This window comes from Triticum urartu, chromosome 3A (genome assembly GCF_056163025.1).
Source record: "Triticum urartu cultivar PI428250 chromosome 3A, HENAU_Tu73, whole genome shotgun sequence".
Classification (NCBI taxonomy): Eukaryota; Viridiplantae; Streptophyta; class Magnoliopsida; order Poales; family Poaceae; genus Triticum; species Triticum urartu.
Genome location: NC_141875.1, coordinates 102,827,871 through 102,847,278, shown reverse-complemented (window position 1 = coordinate 102,847,278; position 19,408 = coordinate 102,827,871). Strand labels below are relative to the sequence as shown.

Sequence of the window (19,408 nt, the reverse complement as noted above, 5' to 3'; positions counted from 1 at the left end):
AACCCTGTTCTCTTGAACGCTTCCGCGCGCGATCTACAAGGGAATGTAGATGCACTCCCCTCTCCCTCGCGGATAGATGACTCCATAGGTTGATCTTGGTGATGCGTAGAAAATTTTAAAATTCTGCTACGTTCCCCAACATGGGTGAGTGGGGGTGGGCTAGGGTTTCTATGTGGACCGGTGGGGTGTAAGTAGGGGTGGCCTGGGCCGGCCTAGAGGTCCAATGGCTTGCTGGGCCGAGGCCCATTTGGGGGTCTTTCTCCTCTTTTCCTTTTTTGTTAATTTTCTTTTTATTTATTTCTTTTCTCTTTTCACTTATCTTTTAAGTTTATCTCTACTCCTATAAAAATGGAAGTTGGTGGTGATGGTGTGCCTGCCTTCGGATCATGTGTACCGTTCGATCTTAAATCTAAGGTTGAGATTGAGACTGACATACGTAGTGCCAAGCCAACCACCAAAATAGGGGGATACTCTGGAGGTTTCTCCTTCTCTGGCGAAACGGAATCTCTAGCGCTGCCGCCCACCCTATCTCTGCCCACCGGAGCCCATCCTCTCCCCCGCCGGTGGAATGCTCCCACTGCCCCAGCCATCCCCCACCCTGTATCTCCACACCAGCAGAGAACACGGTCCCAACCCAAAGGAGCACACAGATGTGAGAGGCCGGATCGAGCCCATCCCCGCCTCCACGGTCGTCGGCCCGCCGCCCACGATGGCACTAACGCTGCCCCAATCCTATAACCGATGAATTCATAACTTGCACCACTCTCGTTTGTTGCCTTCCCCATGCCAGCGCGCGTGAGGCGTCGCTATTGGATCGATGGAGCGTGTGCTATATGTGTGCGCGCGTGCGCCTGAACGCTAGGGTGGCGTGCAGGAGCTCCTCCTTCTCCTCCCTTTTCCTCTCTCCCGGTACTCGAGGTGGAGCTTGAGCTGGGCGGGACGCTGAGCATGAGTTCTTGGGGGCAGAGGAGGAAAACGGTCAGGTAGCAGGCGTGGACATTGTGGAGCGGTTGTGTGCGGAGGAGAGCGTGAACGCTGGGATGGCTATTGTTAATTTTGCTGCTCTGCCCTGATATACTGCTATTGCATATATAAAGAGATCGTGGAGGAAAGCAGCAGCCTACTGCTGCAATTATTTCCATGCTTCTACCGGTTTTGTTCATGCTATTACTTGCTTACTGATTACAACTGCTAATATTAGGTACTGCTCATGATTTGTAGATATGTATGCTGCTAAGTACTCGTGAGCATGGTGACAAGGGATCGGTGTTGCAGCCATAGCGTCTGGTGGCCATAAAGTGGCAGCCACTACTTAGTTACGTAATCTAGCTGGCAATGGTGAGAAGACTTTGATCATGATATATTAGATGTAAGCCCCATACACCATGGGCGGTCCTCCTTTTGGTGATATGAGCCGGTGAGCTTTCTCCATCTCCACCCTCTAATACAGATTGGTTCTGCATTATGCATTTGTGGCTTAGATAAGAAAGGAATGTTTCTATCTAAATATTATCCAGTTAATCTTTCTTTGTCTAAATCGATTTAGGAGAAGAGATAGAGAGAAGAACAAGTTACTGGTGTGGTTCATTTGGGAAATTTAGTACTTTGTTTATACTGCTTTGTTTTAGGGGATGAAATAAAGAGAAGAAGAAATTCCTGTGATGGATCTCTATGAAAGTTGTTACATGAAGTATTTTATCTAGAACGTCTACTTTGAATATCCCTGGTGTTGGGTTTGGTCTTCATTCAGTCTCCAAATTATATGGTTTGGTAAGATTTTCCTTCTTTGCAAATTTGATTGCTTAATGGTGTGTACGCCAACACCCGTCTCCCACTGGTTGTGTCCCTTGCGTGCTCATGGACATCACTAGCGTCTATGGGAGATGAGGAGTATCCCACATTTACTCTGACGAGCATTACAAGCTCTGAACTTTACATATTACCATGAGAGTCTGCCATGTCTCAGTTCTCGGCTTCCAGGGATAAGTGCTGCCATGGTGGCGCAGTCACACTGGCACAACACCCCGCGTCGTCCGCGCCGATGCTGATGTGTTCTACCTCCATGCTTCGCCCTGCGATTCCATCCGCTGGGAGGTGTGCGCACATATGTTTCATCCCCAATACTGCTTATGTGATTTACTCATATACCTACATGAACCGGCATAATTGTTGGAAATGTTTTTAAAGAAGTATATCTTAATTAGTTTAGCTCCCTGGCGGAGAAAATCTTATCTGACTCTCATTTTGCAGATAGTAGCCCAAACACACCATGTCGTGGGCTGGCATACCATGGTCGGAGACTAGACCAAGTGCTCGGCATGGAGCCACATTATATAGTCTATTGGCAGATTTAGATTCCCCTCAAAAACTAATACCATTGTGTTAATGTTGAATACTATTTCGAGTTTGCGAGACAACAACCGCTACAATAAAATTTGCAACTTAGCATGTTTAGTGCATTCTGGTTGTGAGTAGATGTATTTTAGTTTAAGGAATATGTGTCCTTGTGGCCACTTGCAGTTTAACATTTTGTCATTTTTTGCAAAGATGTTCTCCTGTAGTTATTTGATTACTATTTGACCCACGTCATTTGCAAATATTTATGTTTGCCGATTGTCCATTGTTTTGTAGGTTTGATGAGAATTTGGTGTATGATCTAAATATTTGGTTTATAAGAAGCGTTTTATCGGATGGTAACCGTATGTTTGATTGTGCTAGATGTGTACCTATCAACTATATGACATCAATTTGATAAATGTACATTCTTGTGTTGGTCCTCATCTTTTGTCATTCCGTACCGTAGCACGGGCATCTTACTAGCTTAGTTTTATTAATTAGTGCATTAGATCATAAATTGGTAGTTCTAATTATACCTCAACCGCATTAAATTGGGAACTTTAAATAAAGTAGTTTTCATTTGTTTTTAATATTTTCAAAGCGTTTAAAGAATTGTTTTGTTGCTGTTTTGTTCATCTTAGAGTTTTAAACATTTTATAAAAGTGTGATTTCTCCACCATAAATACCTATGCATTATTCAGCACAACCCAAACATTTTAGTTTTAATGTTTGAAAACTTTGACGTTTGACTTGATTTTGAATTTGAATCGGTTTTGAACTAACGCAAGATTAGGAACAGTAACCACGGTGACGTGGCATCATTAACAGAGGTTTACTGTAGCTTAATTATCCGGACATCACAATTCTCCTCCACTACAAGAAATCTCGTCCCGAGATTTAAGAAGTGGTGTAAGGGGGAAATTTGTAGTTATGAAATTCTAACGGATCTACTCGGTCTTGGTTGCTCTTCTCGAAGAGGTCGATCCATTACATTGATGTCTTCATTCCTATGTTTCAGGCCATCATGATGAAGTCGTCATATTTTCTTCGGAAGTTCCCTTGTACTTACGAAAAGGTTAAGGGGTATCTTGGGAAGAACTGAGCACTACAAGGTTGCTTATCGGGTAGATAACATCAGGGAAGGTGGCGGAAAGTAACTCTCGAATTGAAACTTAAGAAATTGTCGAGAGCAAAGTAAGGAGATACCATGAGAAGTTTCGAGCGGGTAGGCAATGGTTCGATGCCTAAACAATCTCCTATAAAAATGGAAGTTGGTGGTGATGGTGTGCCTGCCTTCGGATCATGTGTACCGTTCGATCTTAAATCTAAGGTTGAGATTGAGACTGACATACGTAGTGCCAAGCCAACCACCAAAATAGGGGGATACTCTGGAGGTTTCTCCTTCTCTGGCGAAACGGAATCTCTAGCGCTGCCGCCCACCCTATCTCTGCCCATCGGAGCCCATCCTCTCCCCCGCTGGTGGAATGCTCCCACTGCCCCAGCCATCCCCCACCCTGCATCTCCACACCAGCAGAGAACACGGTCCCAACCCAAAGGAGCACACAGATGTGAGAGGCCGGATCGAGCCCATCCCCGCCTCCACGGTGGTCGGCCCGCCGCCCATGATGGCACTAACGCCGCCCCAATCCTATAACCGATGAATTCATAACTTGCACCACTCTCGTTTGTTGCCTTCTCCATGCCAGCGCGCGTGAGGCGTCGCTATTGGATCGATGGAGCGTGTGCTATATGTGTGCGCGCGTGCGCCTGAACGCTAGGGTGGCGTGCAGGAGCTCCTCCTTCTCCTCCCTTTTCCTCTCTCCCGGTACTCGAGGTGGAGCTTGAGCTGGGCGGGACGCTGAGCATGAGTTCTTGGGGGCAGAGGAGGAAAACAGTCAGGTAGCAGGCGTGGACATTGTGGAGAGGTTGCGTGCGGAGGAGGGCGTGAACGCTGGGATGGCTGTTGTTAATTTTGCTGCTCTACCCTGATATACTGCTATTGCATATATAAAGAGATCATGGAGGAAAGCAGCAGCCTACTGCTGCAATTATTTCCATGCTTCTACCGGTTTTGTTCATGCTATTACTTGCTTACTGATTACAACTGCTGATATTAGGTACTGCTCATGATTTGTAGATATGTATGCTGCTAGGTACTCGTGAGCATGGTGACAAGGGATCGGTGTTGCAGCCATAGCGTCTGGTGGCCATACAGTGGCAGCCACTACTTAGTTACGTAATCTAGCTGGCAATGGTGAGAAGACTTTGATCATGATATATTAGATGTAAGCCCCATACACCATGGGCGGTCCTCCTTTTGGTGATATGAGCTGGTGAGCTTTCTCCATCTCCACCCTCTAATACAGATTGGTTCTGCATTATGCATTTGTGGCTTAGATAAGAAAGGAATGTTTCTATCTAAATATTATCCAGTTATTCTTTCTTTGTCTAAATCGATTTAGGAGAAGAGATAGAGAGAAGAACAAGTTACTGGTGTGGTTCGTTTGGGAAATTTAGTACTTTGTTTATACTGCTTTGTTTTAGGGGATGAAATAAAGAGAAGAAGAAATTCCTGTGATGGATCTCTATGAAAGTTGTTACATGAAGTATTTTATCTAGAACGTCTACTTTGAATATCCCTGGTGTTGGGTTTGGTCTTCATTCAGTCTCCAAATTATATGGTTTGGTAAGATTTTCCTTCTTTGCAAATTTGATTGCTTAATGGTGTGTACGCCAACACCCGTCTCCCACTGGTTGTGTCCCTTGCGTGCTCATGGACATCACCAGCGTCTATGGGATATGAGGAGTATCCCACATTTACTCTGACGAGCATTACAAGCTCTGAACTTTACATATTACCATGACGAGTCTGCCATGTCTCAGTTCTCGGCTTCCAGGGATAAGTGCTGCCATGGTGGCGCAGTCACACTGGCACAACACCCCGCGTCGTTCGCGCCGATGCTGATGTGTTCTACCTCCATGCTTCGCCCTGCGATTCCATCCGCTGGGAGGTGTGCGCACATATGTTTCATCCCCAATACTACTTATGTGATTTACTCATATACCTACATGAACCGGCATAATTGTTGGAAATGTTTTTAAAGAAGTATATCTTAATTAGTTTAGCTCCCTGGCGGAGAAAATCTTATCTGACTCTCATTTTGCAGATAGTCGCCCAAACACACCATGTCGTGGGCTGGCATACCATGGTCGGAGACTAGACCAAGTGCTCGGCATGGAGCCACATTATATAGTCTATTGGCAGATTTAGATTCCCCTCAAAAAATAATACCATTGTGTTAATGTTGAATACTATTTCGAGTTTGCGAGACAACAACCGCTACAATAAAATTTGCAACTTAGCATGTTTAGTGCATTCTGGTTGTGAGTAGATGTATTTTAGTTTAAGGAATATGTGTCCTTGTGGCCACTTGTAGTTTAACATTTTGTCATTTTTTGCAAAGATGTTCTCCTGTAGTTATTTGATTACTATTTGACCCACGTCATTTGCAAATATTTATGTTTGCCGATTGTCCATTGTTTTGTAGGTTTGATGAGAATTTGGTGTATGATCTAAATATTTTGTTCATAAGAAGCGTTTTATCGGATGGTAACCGTATGTTTGATTGTGCTAGATGTGTACCTATCAACTATATGACATCAATTTGATAAATGTACATTCTTGTGTTGGTCCTCATCTTTTGTCATTCCGTACCGTAGCACGGGCATCTTACTAGCTTAGTTTTATTAATTAGTGCATTAGATCATAAATTGGTAGTTCTAATTATACCTCAACTGCATTAAATTGGGAACTTTAAATAAAGTAGTTTTCATTTGTTTTTAATATTTTCAAAGCGTTTAAAGAATTGTTTTGTTGCTGTTTTGTTCATCTTAGAGTTTTAAACATTTTATGAAAGTGTGATTTCTCCACCATAAATACCTATGCATTATTCAGCACAACCCAAACATTTTAGTTTTAATGTTTGAAAACTTTGACGTTTGACTTGATTTTGAATTTGAATCGGTTTTGAACTAACGCAAGATTAGGAACAGTAACCACGGTGACGTGGCATCATTAACAGAGGTTTACTGTAGCTTAATTATCCGGACGTCACAATTCTCCTCCACTACAAGAAATCTCGTCCCGAGATTTAAGAAGTGGTGTAAGGGGGAAATTTGTAGTTATGAAATTCTAACGGATCTACTCGGTCTTGGTTGCTCTTCTCGAAGAGGTCGATCCATTACGTTGATGTCTTCATTCCTATGTTTCAGGCCATCATGATGAAGTCGTCATATTTTCTTCGGAAGTTCCCTCGTACTTACGAAAAGGTTAAGGGGTATCTTGGGAAGAACTGAGCGCTACAAGGTTGCTTATCGGGTAGATAACATCAGGGAAGGTGGCGGAAAGTAACTCTCGAATTGAAACTTAAGAAATTGTCGAGAGCAAAGTAAGGAGATACCATGAGAAGTTTCGAGCGGGTAGGCAATGGTTCGATGCCTAAAGAAAGTGTGAAAGGGGGCCTAGAGCAACGAGAATAAGTATTGCGTCTGATACCGGAATTAATGGTCTCATCGGAAGGTGGCTCGTGAATTACATATGAGGCCACGCACGAGGAATAGCTTTGGGAACAGGGGGTGTACAGGAGAGTCAGGTTTCGATCCTGTGGAACTATGGGTTATGGGCCCACCATGTGGGTTAAAAGTAGGAAGGGGCTAACATTTTGCATGGTCATGATAGCAATGGCATGTCAGAGGCTAGCATGTCGATTATGTCGGCAACAACGTCGGTACCAAGGGCGAGGGTCAAAGAGAACCATTTTCCTGCTCGTTGAACGAGGCAGACCAGTAGGCAAAGTTCTCATCATTGGTGGTTACCGAAATGTCATCAACAAAAGTAACAGGGTCTTTCTGACAGAAGTGTAGAACAAGGTGTTTACAAAAGCAGGAGAATAGTATTGCTTAGATCTTATAGATCAAAAGCAACGTTAAACCAACCAATGGAAAAGAAAATATGATTATCAGATTAAACAGAACAATGGGAAGGAAAATGTGTTTAAACACATATTTCAAGGGTATATCCTTCCCAAGGACAAGCAGAGCATGATATCCATGACAGGATATAATGTAGATAACTCTTTAGGTAAGGGGGAAAGAAATTTCATGACATTACACATGCAATGGTGTTTGGATAATTGATGAATAAAATTTAGTATTGTGCTTCAAATGTTCTTATTGAAAAATCGGAGTACCACAGACAAGCTTCGAGATAGCATTGACATGGTCACTGGGTAAAGATCAGACTTTGGATACGCAAAGGATCCATTAGGAACAACTTAAAGAATAAGCCTTACAATTGTCGGAGAGGTATCTCTGGGCCCTCTCGGTAATGCACATCACTCAAGCCTTGCAAGCATTGCAACTAATAAGTTAGTTGCAGGATGATGTATTACGGAACGAGTAAAGAGACTTGCCGGTAACGAGATTGAACTAGGTATTGAGATACCGACGATCGAATCTCGGGCAAGTAACATACCGATGACAAAGGGAACAACGTATGTTGTTATGCGGTCTGACCGATAAAGATCTTCGTAGAATATGTAGGAGCCAATATGAGCATCTAGGTTCCGCTATTGGTTATTGACCGGAGACGTGTCTTGGTCATGTCTACATAGTTCTCGAACCCGTAGGGTCCGCACGCTTAAAGTTCGGTGACGATCGTAATTAGGGTTTTTGTGTTTTGATGTACCGAAGGTTGTTCGGAGTCCCGGATGTGATCACGGACATGACTAGGAGTCTCGAAATGGTCAAGACATAAAGATTGATATATTGGAAGCCTATATTTGGATATCGGAAACGTTCCGGGTGAAATCGGGATTTTACCGGAGTACCGGGGGGTTACCGGAACACCTCCGGGGGTTATTGGGCCTACATGGGCCATAAGGGAGAAGAGGAGGGCCGGCCAGGGCAGGCCACGCGCCCCCTCCCCCCTAGTCCGAATAGGGCAAGGAAGGGGGGGCGGTGCCCCCCTTTCCTCTTTCTCCCTTCCTCCTTCTTTTTCCAATAAGGCAAGAGGGGGGAGTCCTACTCCCGGTTGGAGTAGGACTCCTCCAGGCGCATCCATAGAGCCGGCCGCACCTCCCCCTCTCCCTCCTTTATATACTGAGGCAAGGGGCACCCCATGACACACAAGTTGATCCTCGTGATCGTTCCTTAGCCGTGTGCGGTGCCCCCTTCCACCATATTCCACCTCGGTCATATCGTAGCGGTGCTTAGGCGAAGCACTGCATCGGTAGAACATCATCACCATCATCATGCCATCGTGCTGACGAAACTCTCCCTCAACGTTTTGCTGGATCGGAACTCGAGGGACGTCACCGAGTTGAACGTGTGCAGAACTCGGAGGTGCCGTACGTTCGGTACTTGGATCGGTCGGATCGGGAAGACGTACGACTACTTCCTCTACGTTGTGTCAACACTTCCATTGCCGGTCTACGAGGGTATGTAGACAACACTCTCCCCTCTCGTTGCTATGCATCACCATGATCTTGCGTGTGCGTAGGAATTTTTTTGAAATTACTACGTTCCCCAACATTCATCAATTAACCAAGGAGAGGACGAGGAGATGGCTGATGAACTCAGCGACAATTCATTGAGATTTTCAAAAGATGGATTTCCACACTTATGTGAACAAGGAGATAACATTTGTTAGATCAAATGGTATAATGATGTATGCTCGAGGAAAACATACACAATTAGACATTGGTTGAAAGGTGCACCCATAATATGGGCTTAGGTGTAAGATCAATGTTTAGAATGGTGATTCAATAACCAATACCCAAAGAATGAAACTATCATTCATTAACTTACAAGCAATAGGGTTGCTAGAGGTTTTGAATTTTATACCTCACAGTCCATTTGTTGATATTCTGGTTATAAACAATATGGGGAACAAGAAGGAATGGTGATGGTGAGAAGTATCACTTGTATCAAGAATTCTCAAGAGGTGGTGAAATTCTCACGATAGTCTTGACATAAAAGGTGGCAATATTCCAAGGTAAATAAGAACATATGCATTGGTAGCAAGGAACTCAAGGTATAACACAAAACACGAACAAGTTTGTGTTGGAGGGAAGGCAATAAAGTAGTCGATGATAACACAACTCATCGAGGTCAAGGATGGCATTTCTCATCATTAATCCGATTGATATCATGGAAGGAATCAAAATGTTGATAATGATCACGACACATTTGTTGCGAGCTTTTATGAAGATGTACTTGGTCAGCGATGACATCAAGTCATAGGAATGATGAAGCCGAAGGTTATTGGAATCAAGGGTACGACGCCAACACGGAGTTAAGCTTGCCCTTCGAGGTGAAATCATAAGACCAGGAAGATCGACGTAAGGTTAGCTCATCGTCCAAAATTGTGCTCCGTAAAGAAGGACCAGGTAGCACAATAATGATATAGCCAAACAGGCAAGGAATGACTTGAAGGATTATTAAACTCGTAAGCAATGAAAATTATTTAAGAGTTATTGAATCGGAGTGCGGAATCGATTCACTATCGGTTTCCCTGAGTGTCTAACAACTCGAAACCCAGGGAAAAATTGGAATAGGTGAGAAATAATAGTTGATGAAGAACCCATAAGAAGTTATGCAGTTCCAAGACAATATCAAGATATCATAGTGTAATACTCGACGGTAGATCAAAGTAAAGGTTGGACAGGTGCAATGATCTACACAAGACAAGTACTTCAACTTGTCCGATAAATGGTAATAATGAGAAAATATGGTCGGAACCATGATTGCAAGGGACCGAACATAGATACTGGACGAACTTATAACAAGGGGATTATTATCATTTACAAGAAGCTTGGATGATAAGTTTCACATCGGGTCCATGGGCATGAACGCAAAGGCTCAAGGCCGACTCCCACTTCTTCCATGCATAACCTTTCATTTTACTTCTCGCTTTTGGTGAAGCTATAGTGTAGAAATTTTATCTAGCAAAATACCAGAAGAGTATGACTCGTGAAAACTTTCGAGTTCACACTTAATAAGGAAGGCATAGGTTCAACCCGTCAGGGTATCATGGAAACATATACCACAAGCTTCAATAGTAAATACCACCAGCTCGAAAACAGAGCATGGTTGAGAAAGCATAGGATACAATTTACCAAAGGCTTTATATCCGTGGAAAGGCTCACAAGGTTACTTGAATATGAAGGACAATGTCGGATAATAATCCAACAAGAGGTCCGGTGGTCTACAACGGAGCTAATGTGAGTATCGGTACTCTATGAAAGGAAGAAGGAATGCATGTGCATCGGATTAAAGAAACATCTGATTGATTAAAAGCTCAAAAATCAAAGGAATTATGATTTCCAAATCAAGGGATCAGAAGCAAACGCTCTGATTAAGAAAGGATAAGATGAGTAAGCTTAGGGGTACAATCGACGACAATTTGATTGGTCGAGAACCAGCTCATGTTCAAAAATGACGTCTGAGTCAGAAGGATGAACTCTAATTGCGACTGATGATTGTGTGCATTCACACACATGTTGAATCAAAAGGATCAGAATGACAATCACAAAGGTTTTTAAAGTAATTTGCTAGACCAATGGAATTAACCAGAATGCAAGTATGCAATAATTCCAAGAACAACAGGCTGTTGAGGATTTTCGAAAGATCAAACAGTTTTTCGAAGTCTTTTGCGGAACACAAGAACAAATGGGAATGAGTGGATACTCGATAATTCCGAGGAATTATTCGTAGGGGTATTTCTGCGGCAAGGAACTGTAAGGCAGTAAGCTCAAAGGATTTTCGGAACAACGGAGAGCAGTTCAGGGCATCTTGTAATAACAAGAGCAACTGAGGATGAATGTATGAACGACAAATGTAGGTAGTTATCCATAAGGGTATATCGGTGGTAGGGAATTGTAATGTCGGTGGGCACAAGGGTCTCGGGAGAACATCGTAGAGTAACCCTTAAATCTTCTGGTGTAGCAAACGATCATCGGTAATAAGGTGCTATTCGGATGAAAGTTATCACGAGATCCTAAAGTTAGGTTTAGCAAAATTCATTTAACCCGAATAGAAAAGAGATTAGAGTCCCAGAGTATAGACGAGGAATAAAAGATCCAAATACCACCCAATGGCGACGTGGGCCCGTAAGGCACACAGCCATGTTAGTAAAAGTTTTGTAATGTCTAGACTCGACTTCGGCCAAGGAGTGTGGAAGGGGGATTCCTACAGGCAGTCAGCTCTGATACCAACTTGTGACGCCCCCGATTCAATCGTACACTAATCATACACGCAAACGTGTACGATCAAGATCAGGGACTCACGGGAAGATATCACAACACAACTCTACAAATAAAATAAGTCATACAAGCATCATATTACAAGCCAGGGGCCTCGAAGGCTCGAATACAAGAGCTCGATCATAGAAGAGTCAGCGGAAGCAACAATATCTGAGCACAGACATAAGTTAAACAAGTTTTCCTTAAGAAGGCTAGCACAAACTGGGATACGGATCGAAAGAGGCGCAGGCCTCCTGTCTAGGATCCTCCTAAACTAATCCTGGTCATCGTCAGCGGGCTGCACGTAGTAGTAGGCACCTCCCGAGTAGTAGTAGTCGTCATCAACAGTGGCCTCTGGCTCCTGGGCTCCATCGCACGGTCGCAGCAATCGGGTAGAAAGAGGGAAAAGAGGGAGCAAAGAAATCATGAGTACTCACACAAAGTACTCGCAAGCAAGGAGCTACACCACATATGTATGCATTGGTATCAAATGGAAAAGGGGTAACATATGTGGACTGAACTGCAGAATGCCAGAAAAGAAGGGGGATAGCTAGTCCTATCGAAGACTACGCTTCTGGTAACCTCCATCTTGCAGCAGAGGAAGAGAGTAGATGGTAAGTTCACCAAGTAACATCGCATAGCATAATCCTAACCGATGATCCTCCCCTCGTCGCCCTGTTCGAGAGCGATCGCCGGTTGTATCTTGCACTTGGAAGGGTGTGTTTTATTAAGTAACCGGTTCTGGTTGTCATAAGGTCAAGGTACAACTCCAAGTCGTCTTGTTACCGAAGATCACGGCTATTCGAATAGATTAACTTCACTGCAGGGGTGCACCACATTTCCCAACAAGCTCGATCCCCTTTGTCCGGACACACTTTTCTGGGTCATGCCCGGCCTCGGAAGATCAACACGTCGCAGCCCTACCTAGGCACAATAGAGAGGTCAACACGCCGGTCTAAATCCTATGGCGTAGGGGTCTGGGCCCATCGCACATTGCACACCTGCACGTTGCGAGGGCGGCCGGAAGCAGACCTAGCCCCCGTAATACAAGAGCAGGATTACGGTCCAATCTGGCGCGCCCCGCTCAATCACTGACGTCACGAAGGCTTCGGCTGATACCACGACATCGAGTGCCCATAACTGTTCCCACGTAGTTGGTTAGTGCGTCTAGGCCAGTAGCCAAACTCAGATCAAATACCAAGATCTCGTTAAGCATGTTATCTTGAAGTAACCGCGAACGCCGACCAGGGCCAGGCCCACCTCTCACCTAGGTGGTCTCCACCTACCTTGTCGCTCCGCCACAAAGATCCACACAGAGGGCCGTCGCGAAAGTATGTCCTTCCAGCTCCCAATTCGTGAATCAACCGCGGGTACTCAACGAGCCGACCCGACTTTAGTCATAACATATATCAGGTGTAATAGGTATAGTATATACCCGTGATCAACACCCGACGTGATCACGGCCTGATAGTATAGCATGGCAGACAGACAAGAATGTAGGTCCACTGATGATAAACTAGCATCCTATACTAAGCATTTAGGATTGCAGGTAAGGTATCAACAGCTGCAGCAACAATGACAGGCTATGCATCAGAATAGGATAAACGGAAAGCAGTAACATGCTACACTACTCTAATGCAAGCAGTAGAGAGAAGAATAGGCGATATCTGGTGATCAAAGCCTGGGGCTTGCCTGGTTGCTCTGGCAAGAGAGAGGGGCCATCAACACCATAGTCGTACTGGATAGCAGCGGCGTCGGTCTCGGTGTCTAGCGAGAGAAGAGGGGGAAGAAACAATAAATATTAAGCAAACAGATGCATAGCGATGCATGACATGACAAAGCGTGATGCTAGGTGTGCCCTAACGCGGTATGAGGTGGTACCGGTGAAGGGGGAGAACATCCGGGAAAATATCCCTGGTGTTTCGCGTTTTCGGACAAATGACTCGGAGGGGGAAAGTTGCGTGTTCACTATGCTAGGGATGCGTGGCAGACGAACGGGCTGCGTAACCAGATTCGACTCGTCGTTCTAAGCAACTTTCATGTACAAAGTTTTTCCATCCGAGCTACGGTTTATTTTATATTAACTTTAAAAGGATTTAATCATTTTTAGGATTAACAGAATTAATTAATTTAGAAAATAAAATTATGACGCCAGCGGTCAACTCTGACCATTGACCGGTCAAACTGACACGTGGGTCCCACTCGTCATAGACTTAGGTTAACTAAATCGGGTTAATTAGGCTAACTAAGTGATTAGGCTAATTTATTTTAATTAGATTAGTTAAACATGATTGATTAACTTAATTAACCTGTTAATTAATTAATTATTAATTTATTTATTCTAACATATTTTTATTTTTATTATTTTTTATAATCCATTTCGTTCTAATCCGGGGCTGGCCCCACTGGTCAGGGACCAAGCCCAACCGGGGCGGGCGAACGGGAAACGGGCGCAGGGCGCGGGGGTACCCGGCTGGGCGCCGGAGCAGGGCAGGCCGGTGGACGCGGCGTCGGCCAGGTGGCGGAGCGACGTCTGGAGGCAGGCGAGGCCAGGTGGAGGCGGACGCTGGCGGCGAGGCACGCGCTAGGCGCGAGCAGCGTCGGTAGGTGGAGGTGTGGCTGAGCCAGACTTGGCGGCGGGGCGTGCGCGCATGTCGGACATGGCCGAGGTGCGGGGCAGCAACTTGCGGGGAGGGGGAATGGCGGACGCGACGAAGCAACGACGGCCGCGGCGGAAGCCAAGCGCGCGTGCGCGCGGGTAGAACGCGGCGGACGGAGGCGGGCGCGCAGGGCGGCGATGCGGCACCCGCAGCAGGGGCGAGCGGGAGGTAGGCAGCGGGTGCGTGCGGCAGGAGCGGCGGAGGTGGGGCGGCACGGCCGGAGCGGGACGGGAGCCACAGCGGGCGTAGACGAGCACGGCCAGAGGCGCTGGCGACGGCGAGCGAGCGGCGCAAGTGCGCAGTGAGCAAGGGGAAGAGAGGCGGGGCTCACTGGGGAAAGTAGGGCACGGGCAGCGGGGCACGGGGAGGAGGACGAGGAAGGGACGACGTCCGGATCGCGGGCGACGAGTGCGGCGGGACGACGGGGTCGAGGGCGTGGCGCAGGAACGACGGCCTCGGCACGGGACGAGGAGGGGGCCGAGGCACGCGGGGCGATGGCGGCATCGGCGGAGACCTCAAGCAGTGGTGGTTGGCGACGGGGGCTTCAGCGGCGGCAGGATCAGGCGATGAGCGCTAGGGCGCTTGTAACGCCCCGGACACACCCACCGGTGGTCGTTACTCCTGGCGGGATCTAGACTGGCCCCACAGATCAATACTAGTCTTTTCTGCGCACTTTGTCCTCACTCGTGCGCACCCGGGAGCAACTTCCTGGTTGGTCACCCATCCTGACACTACTCCAAGCTGAGCACGCTTAACTTTGGAGTTCTGTCCGAATGGGCTCCCGGAAAAAAAGGAATTCCTTATTGATATGAGTAGTCTATCATCCTTAATAAGCCAGGCCATCACATACACCCCCACTCAGAGGAACCGACGTCCTCGTTGGGCCACAGGAACGTTCCCTCTTGGCACAAACGTCTGTTCTTCCAGTCCGGTACATGTGCCATGCCGGGTGCCACGACGGGTCACAAACGTCATGAACATGACCACGCACCTGTCCGCAACCATCCGTGTAACCGCGAGGGTCGGCTCTGATACCAACTTGTAACGCCCCGGACACACCCGCCGGTGGTCGTTACTCCTGGCGGGATCTAGACTGGTCCCACAGATCAATACTAGTCTTTTCTGCGCACTTTGTCCTCACTCATGCGCACCCGGGAGCAACTTCCCGGTTGGTCACCCATCCTGACACTACTCCAAGCTAAGCACGCTTAACTTTGGAGTTTTGTCCGAATGGGCTCCCGAAAAAGAAGGAATTCCTTATTGATATGAGTAGTCTATCATCCCTAATAAGCCAGGCCATCACAGCGCTCCCGATCCAGATCGCGCGGGAGGAGGGGGAGTGGGGATCGTGGGGAGGGGGGAATGGGTGAGTGGGGGTGGGCTAGGGTTTCTCTGTGGACCGGTGGGGTGTAAGTAGGGGTGGCCTGGGCCGGCCTGGAGGTCCGATGGCTTGCTGGGCCGAGGCCCATTTGGGGGTCTTTCTCCTCTTTTACTTTTCTGATAATTTTCTTTTTATTTATTTCTTTTCTGTTTTCACTTATCTCTTAAGTTTATTTAGTTTTATTAATTAATGCATTAGATCATAAATTGGTAGTTCTAATTATACCTTAACCGCATTAAATTGGGAACTTTAAATAAAGTAGTTTTCATTTGGTTTTAATATTTTCAAAGCGTTTAAATAATTGTTTTGTTGTTGTTTTGTTCATCTTAGAGTTCTAAACATTTTATAAAAGTGTGATTTCTCCATCATAAATACCTATGCATTATTCGGCACAACCCAAACATTTTAGTTTTAATGTTTGAAAACTTTTACGTTTGACTTGATTTTGAATTTGAATCGGTTTCGAACTAACGCGAGATTAGGAACAGTAACCGCGATGACGTGGCATCATTAACAGAGCTTTACTGTAGCTTAATTATCCGGACGTCACAGGGTTCTCCTTTTAGGAGTAGAGATGCCGAGTGTAAAATAATAGATTGGTCATAAAAAAATGAAACATACGAAAAATAACACACGCGCACGCGTCAAATGGGTCGGCCAACTTTGATAAGATTTGATTTGATTTGAATGAGTTAGTGCGCGACGTTGTTTTGGGAACTGTCAATTTAACTGAGTTAATGCATCCACTAAATGGGCAAGCCAACTTTGGTAAGATTTGATTTGATTTGAATGAGTTAATGCATGGCGTTGCTTTGGGAAAGTATCGATTTGATTAAGTTAATGCACGCGTCAAATGGGTCACCAACTTTGGCAAGACTTGATTTGATTTGAATGAGTTATAATGTGCAATCTTGTTTTGGAAAAGTGCCGATTTGATTGAGTTAATGCACACTTCAAATGGGTCAACCAATTTTGGTAAGATTTAATTTGATTTTAATAAGTTAATGTGCGACGTTGTTTTGAAAAAGTGCATATTTGATTGAGTTAATGCACGCGTCAAATGGGCCATCCCAAATTGGATGGGCTTGAGCGAAAAGTCTATAAGACACTTGCATGCGTATGTTGCGGAGGAGTTGGTGAGAGGTGAGACGAGACTACCAACTCCCCCTTTAGGAGCAGAGATTGGGTTCCCGAGCTGATCGCTATAATCGCATGGTATTTATGGTGGAATAGACGGAAGCTAGTCGATGAGGGAAAGTCTCAAGAGGTGTCCCAAACCTCGATTCAGATTCGGTGTATAACGAAAAATTATGTAAATACCCACTCACGTAAGGCAAAGAGGGAGAATGGAGGATGGAGCAGACCTCCTATGGGGTTTGTTAAATTGAATGTAGATGCTTCTTTCAATCATGATCAACTAAGGGGCGTAGCAGGTGTTGTTAGCAGGGATGACAAAGGAAACATCATTATAGGTGGAAATTGGAAGATTGAGTTGTGCAAATGCCTTGACAGCGGAAGCGTTAGCACTTAGGTTTGGCTTATTGTTGGCACGAAAGGCGGGCTACAATCGTCTCATTATCAATTCTGACAACGCGGGAGTCATTGACACAATGAAGAATGGAGGACATTCTGCAGGAGCGACGGCCGCAATCTTTGAGGGTTCTTTTTTAATGGCTTGTGATTTTCCTCTTACTAGTTTTGAACATTGTAATAGAGAAGCGAACAAAGTAGATCATGAGCTTGCTAGACTAGCAAAATGTTTCATGATTAGGGATTGGATCTAGGAGCCCATGGAAAATATTGTATCTTTTCTTATAGACGATGTAACAATTATTTCTAATTAATAAATGTTTAAAAAAGATCACTAGTTCGGGACCCTTTACCCGAGGTCCGTCGGATTCAACCCTTGACACAATGTACATGGATGTTCGACACATGGTGAATCCAAGGTGATCGAGAATATTCGCAAGCGAAATTTGTTGGAGTTATGTCGAAATTGTGTACAGGTTAAGTTACAATTGAACTCTAAGTCATACAGTGTGTAGGTAGGGTATGATGTAGTGCTCACACAATGTAACTTATGCAACATGATAGCACACGCACGCGCCGGCATGTGCCGGAGCCCGGGTGTTCAAGGTGTGGTATTGTAACGGTACCATGAGCGGCCATAGTCAGATCATGAAATGTAGCCATATTTGTGAACCTCGTTAGCAAATTATGGTATCATGCCTCGTGTGATTGCTTGGACCTTTGGATGATCGACAACATGACTCCGATTAATCATAAGAATTGGAATTATACGGTACAGGTAAATACCACCATGGTAAAATTGTTCACTCTCACAGAAAAATGAATCCCCCTTTTCTTTTGTATCAGCACTGCCAATTATATATGGGTATGCGACCATGGTGACGGCTGATCAATCGGTTTCAGAACTGCTCCGGCCAGTCGCCGTAGATGCCGCTGGTCTTCCGGAGGCTCATGAGCATCAGCCTGTTGGACTTCTTGCCACCGTCCTCCACGGGTATCTGGCCAAGACGATCACGCGCGGCCGGGGCAGGCACCGGCGCAAACGCCCTGGCCGGGCCCGGAGCAGTGTAGCGCGGCGCTGGGGATGGCATCGCGGGCGGCGTGGCGCTCCTCCGCTCGTCCGCCAGCAGCTTCTGGTCCCCGGTGATGCGAATCGCGTGACCTGGACAGGAGGGGGGAGTCAACAAATCGAGGGCATTGTTTCGCGAGATCCCGACGCGATCGGCCATGGACACTTGCGCGCGAGCGCGATCTAGATAGAGTAGCATAGGCAGCGGGCGTACCAGGTGGTGCCGGCGCGGCGGCGTGGGGGAAGGCGAGCTTGTCCCCGAAATGGCCCCTGTCCCTGAAGTTGTGCCACGCCTTGCCGCCGCCGTAGACGATCCTGCCGCCGTGCTCCTGGTCGGGCGGCCTGCGCCAAACGGCGTGGGCGTGGGGAGGGACCGGCGGGCGCAGCTCGGCGCGGCCGTGCGCGAAGGTGCAGCCGTCCTCGTACACGCAGCGGCCGGTGGCCTCGTACTTGTCGCAGAGCCTGGTCTTGTAGTAGAGCTTCTCCGGCGGCGCATCCGTGCGCTGGTGCTGCCCCTGCCCCGCCACCACCGCCGCCTCCTCCGACCGCGGCGGCCTCCCCGAGGACAGCACGATCACGTTCTCCGCCCAGCGGCGCGTCGGGGCGGCGGCGCTCTCCCCCTCCATGGCTGCTGGCCGCCTGACTAAACCCTAGGTTAGCGCAGCCGGGTAGACAGATTTGACTAGATGAGGACCAGGGGAAGCGAGAGAGACTGCGATGCGTAGATGGATTTATACCGAAAGGAGGGGGCTTGGATTTCGGGGGATTTCCGGCCTCCGCGGTCGGGATCGGGTTGGAATCGCTTCGGTTTGCTGGCTGTGCTGAGGATTGCGAAACTGATTGGGGTTTCTGTTTCGATTGGCATTCGACATCGGAGGATCGGGCGCCGCGGTGCTATCCGCTCCGGGCGGGGTGTCCCGTGGAACGTGCGTACCTGCGGAAGGTGGTGGTGTTTTATTTTACATTAATTAATGTTAAATTAAAAATGTTGGATTTTTAAACATGGTAAATTGGACATTTTTTTATGTCATATAAATTATCTCTACTCCTAATGTAGGAGTTGGTAGTCTGGTTCGGGTTTTTTTGTCTGATTTTATTTCGTCTCACCTCTCACCAACTTGGTTTTTCT

The 19,408-nt window shown here is 46.5% G+C and overlaps 1 protein-coding gene across 2 annotated transcripts; it reads right to left on the bottom strand.

The window, feature by feature from the left end:
• Window positions 1-17,935: 17,935 nt before the first annotated feature.
• On the bottom strand, window positions 17,936-19,192 carry LOC125548119 (zinc finger CCCH domain-containing protein 1-like). 2 transcript variants are annotated; one of them, XM_087516668.1, is made up of 3 exons: window positions 19,017-19,192; window positions 18,494-18,918; window positions 17,936-18,372 (listed from the first exon to the last, which is right to left on the bottom strand). In XM_087516668.1, the coding sequence occupies exons 1-3, from the start codon at window positions 19,142-19,144 to the stop codon at window positions 18,110-18,112; spliced, it is 816 nt and encodes a 271-aa protein (XP_087372794.1). In that variant the 5' UTR covers window positions 19,145-19,192; the 3' UTR covers window positions 17,936-18,109. The 2 variants fall into 2 exon arrangements, with proteins under 2 accessions (XP_087372794.1, XP_048567756.1); XM_048711799.2 differs by having other exon boundaries at window positions 18,494-18,922; window positions 19,017-19,123.
• Between the last annotated feature and the right edge of the window lie 216 nt (window positions 19,193-19,408).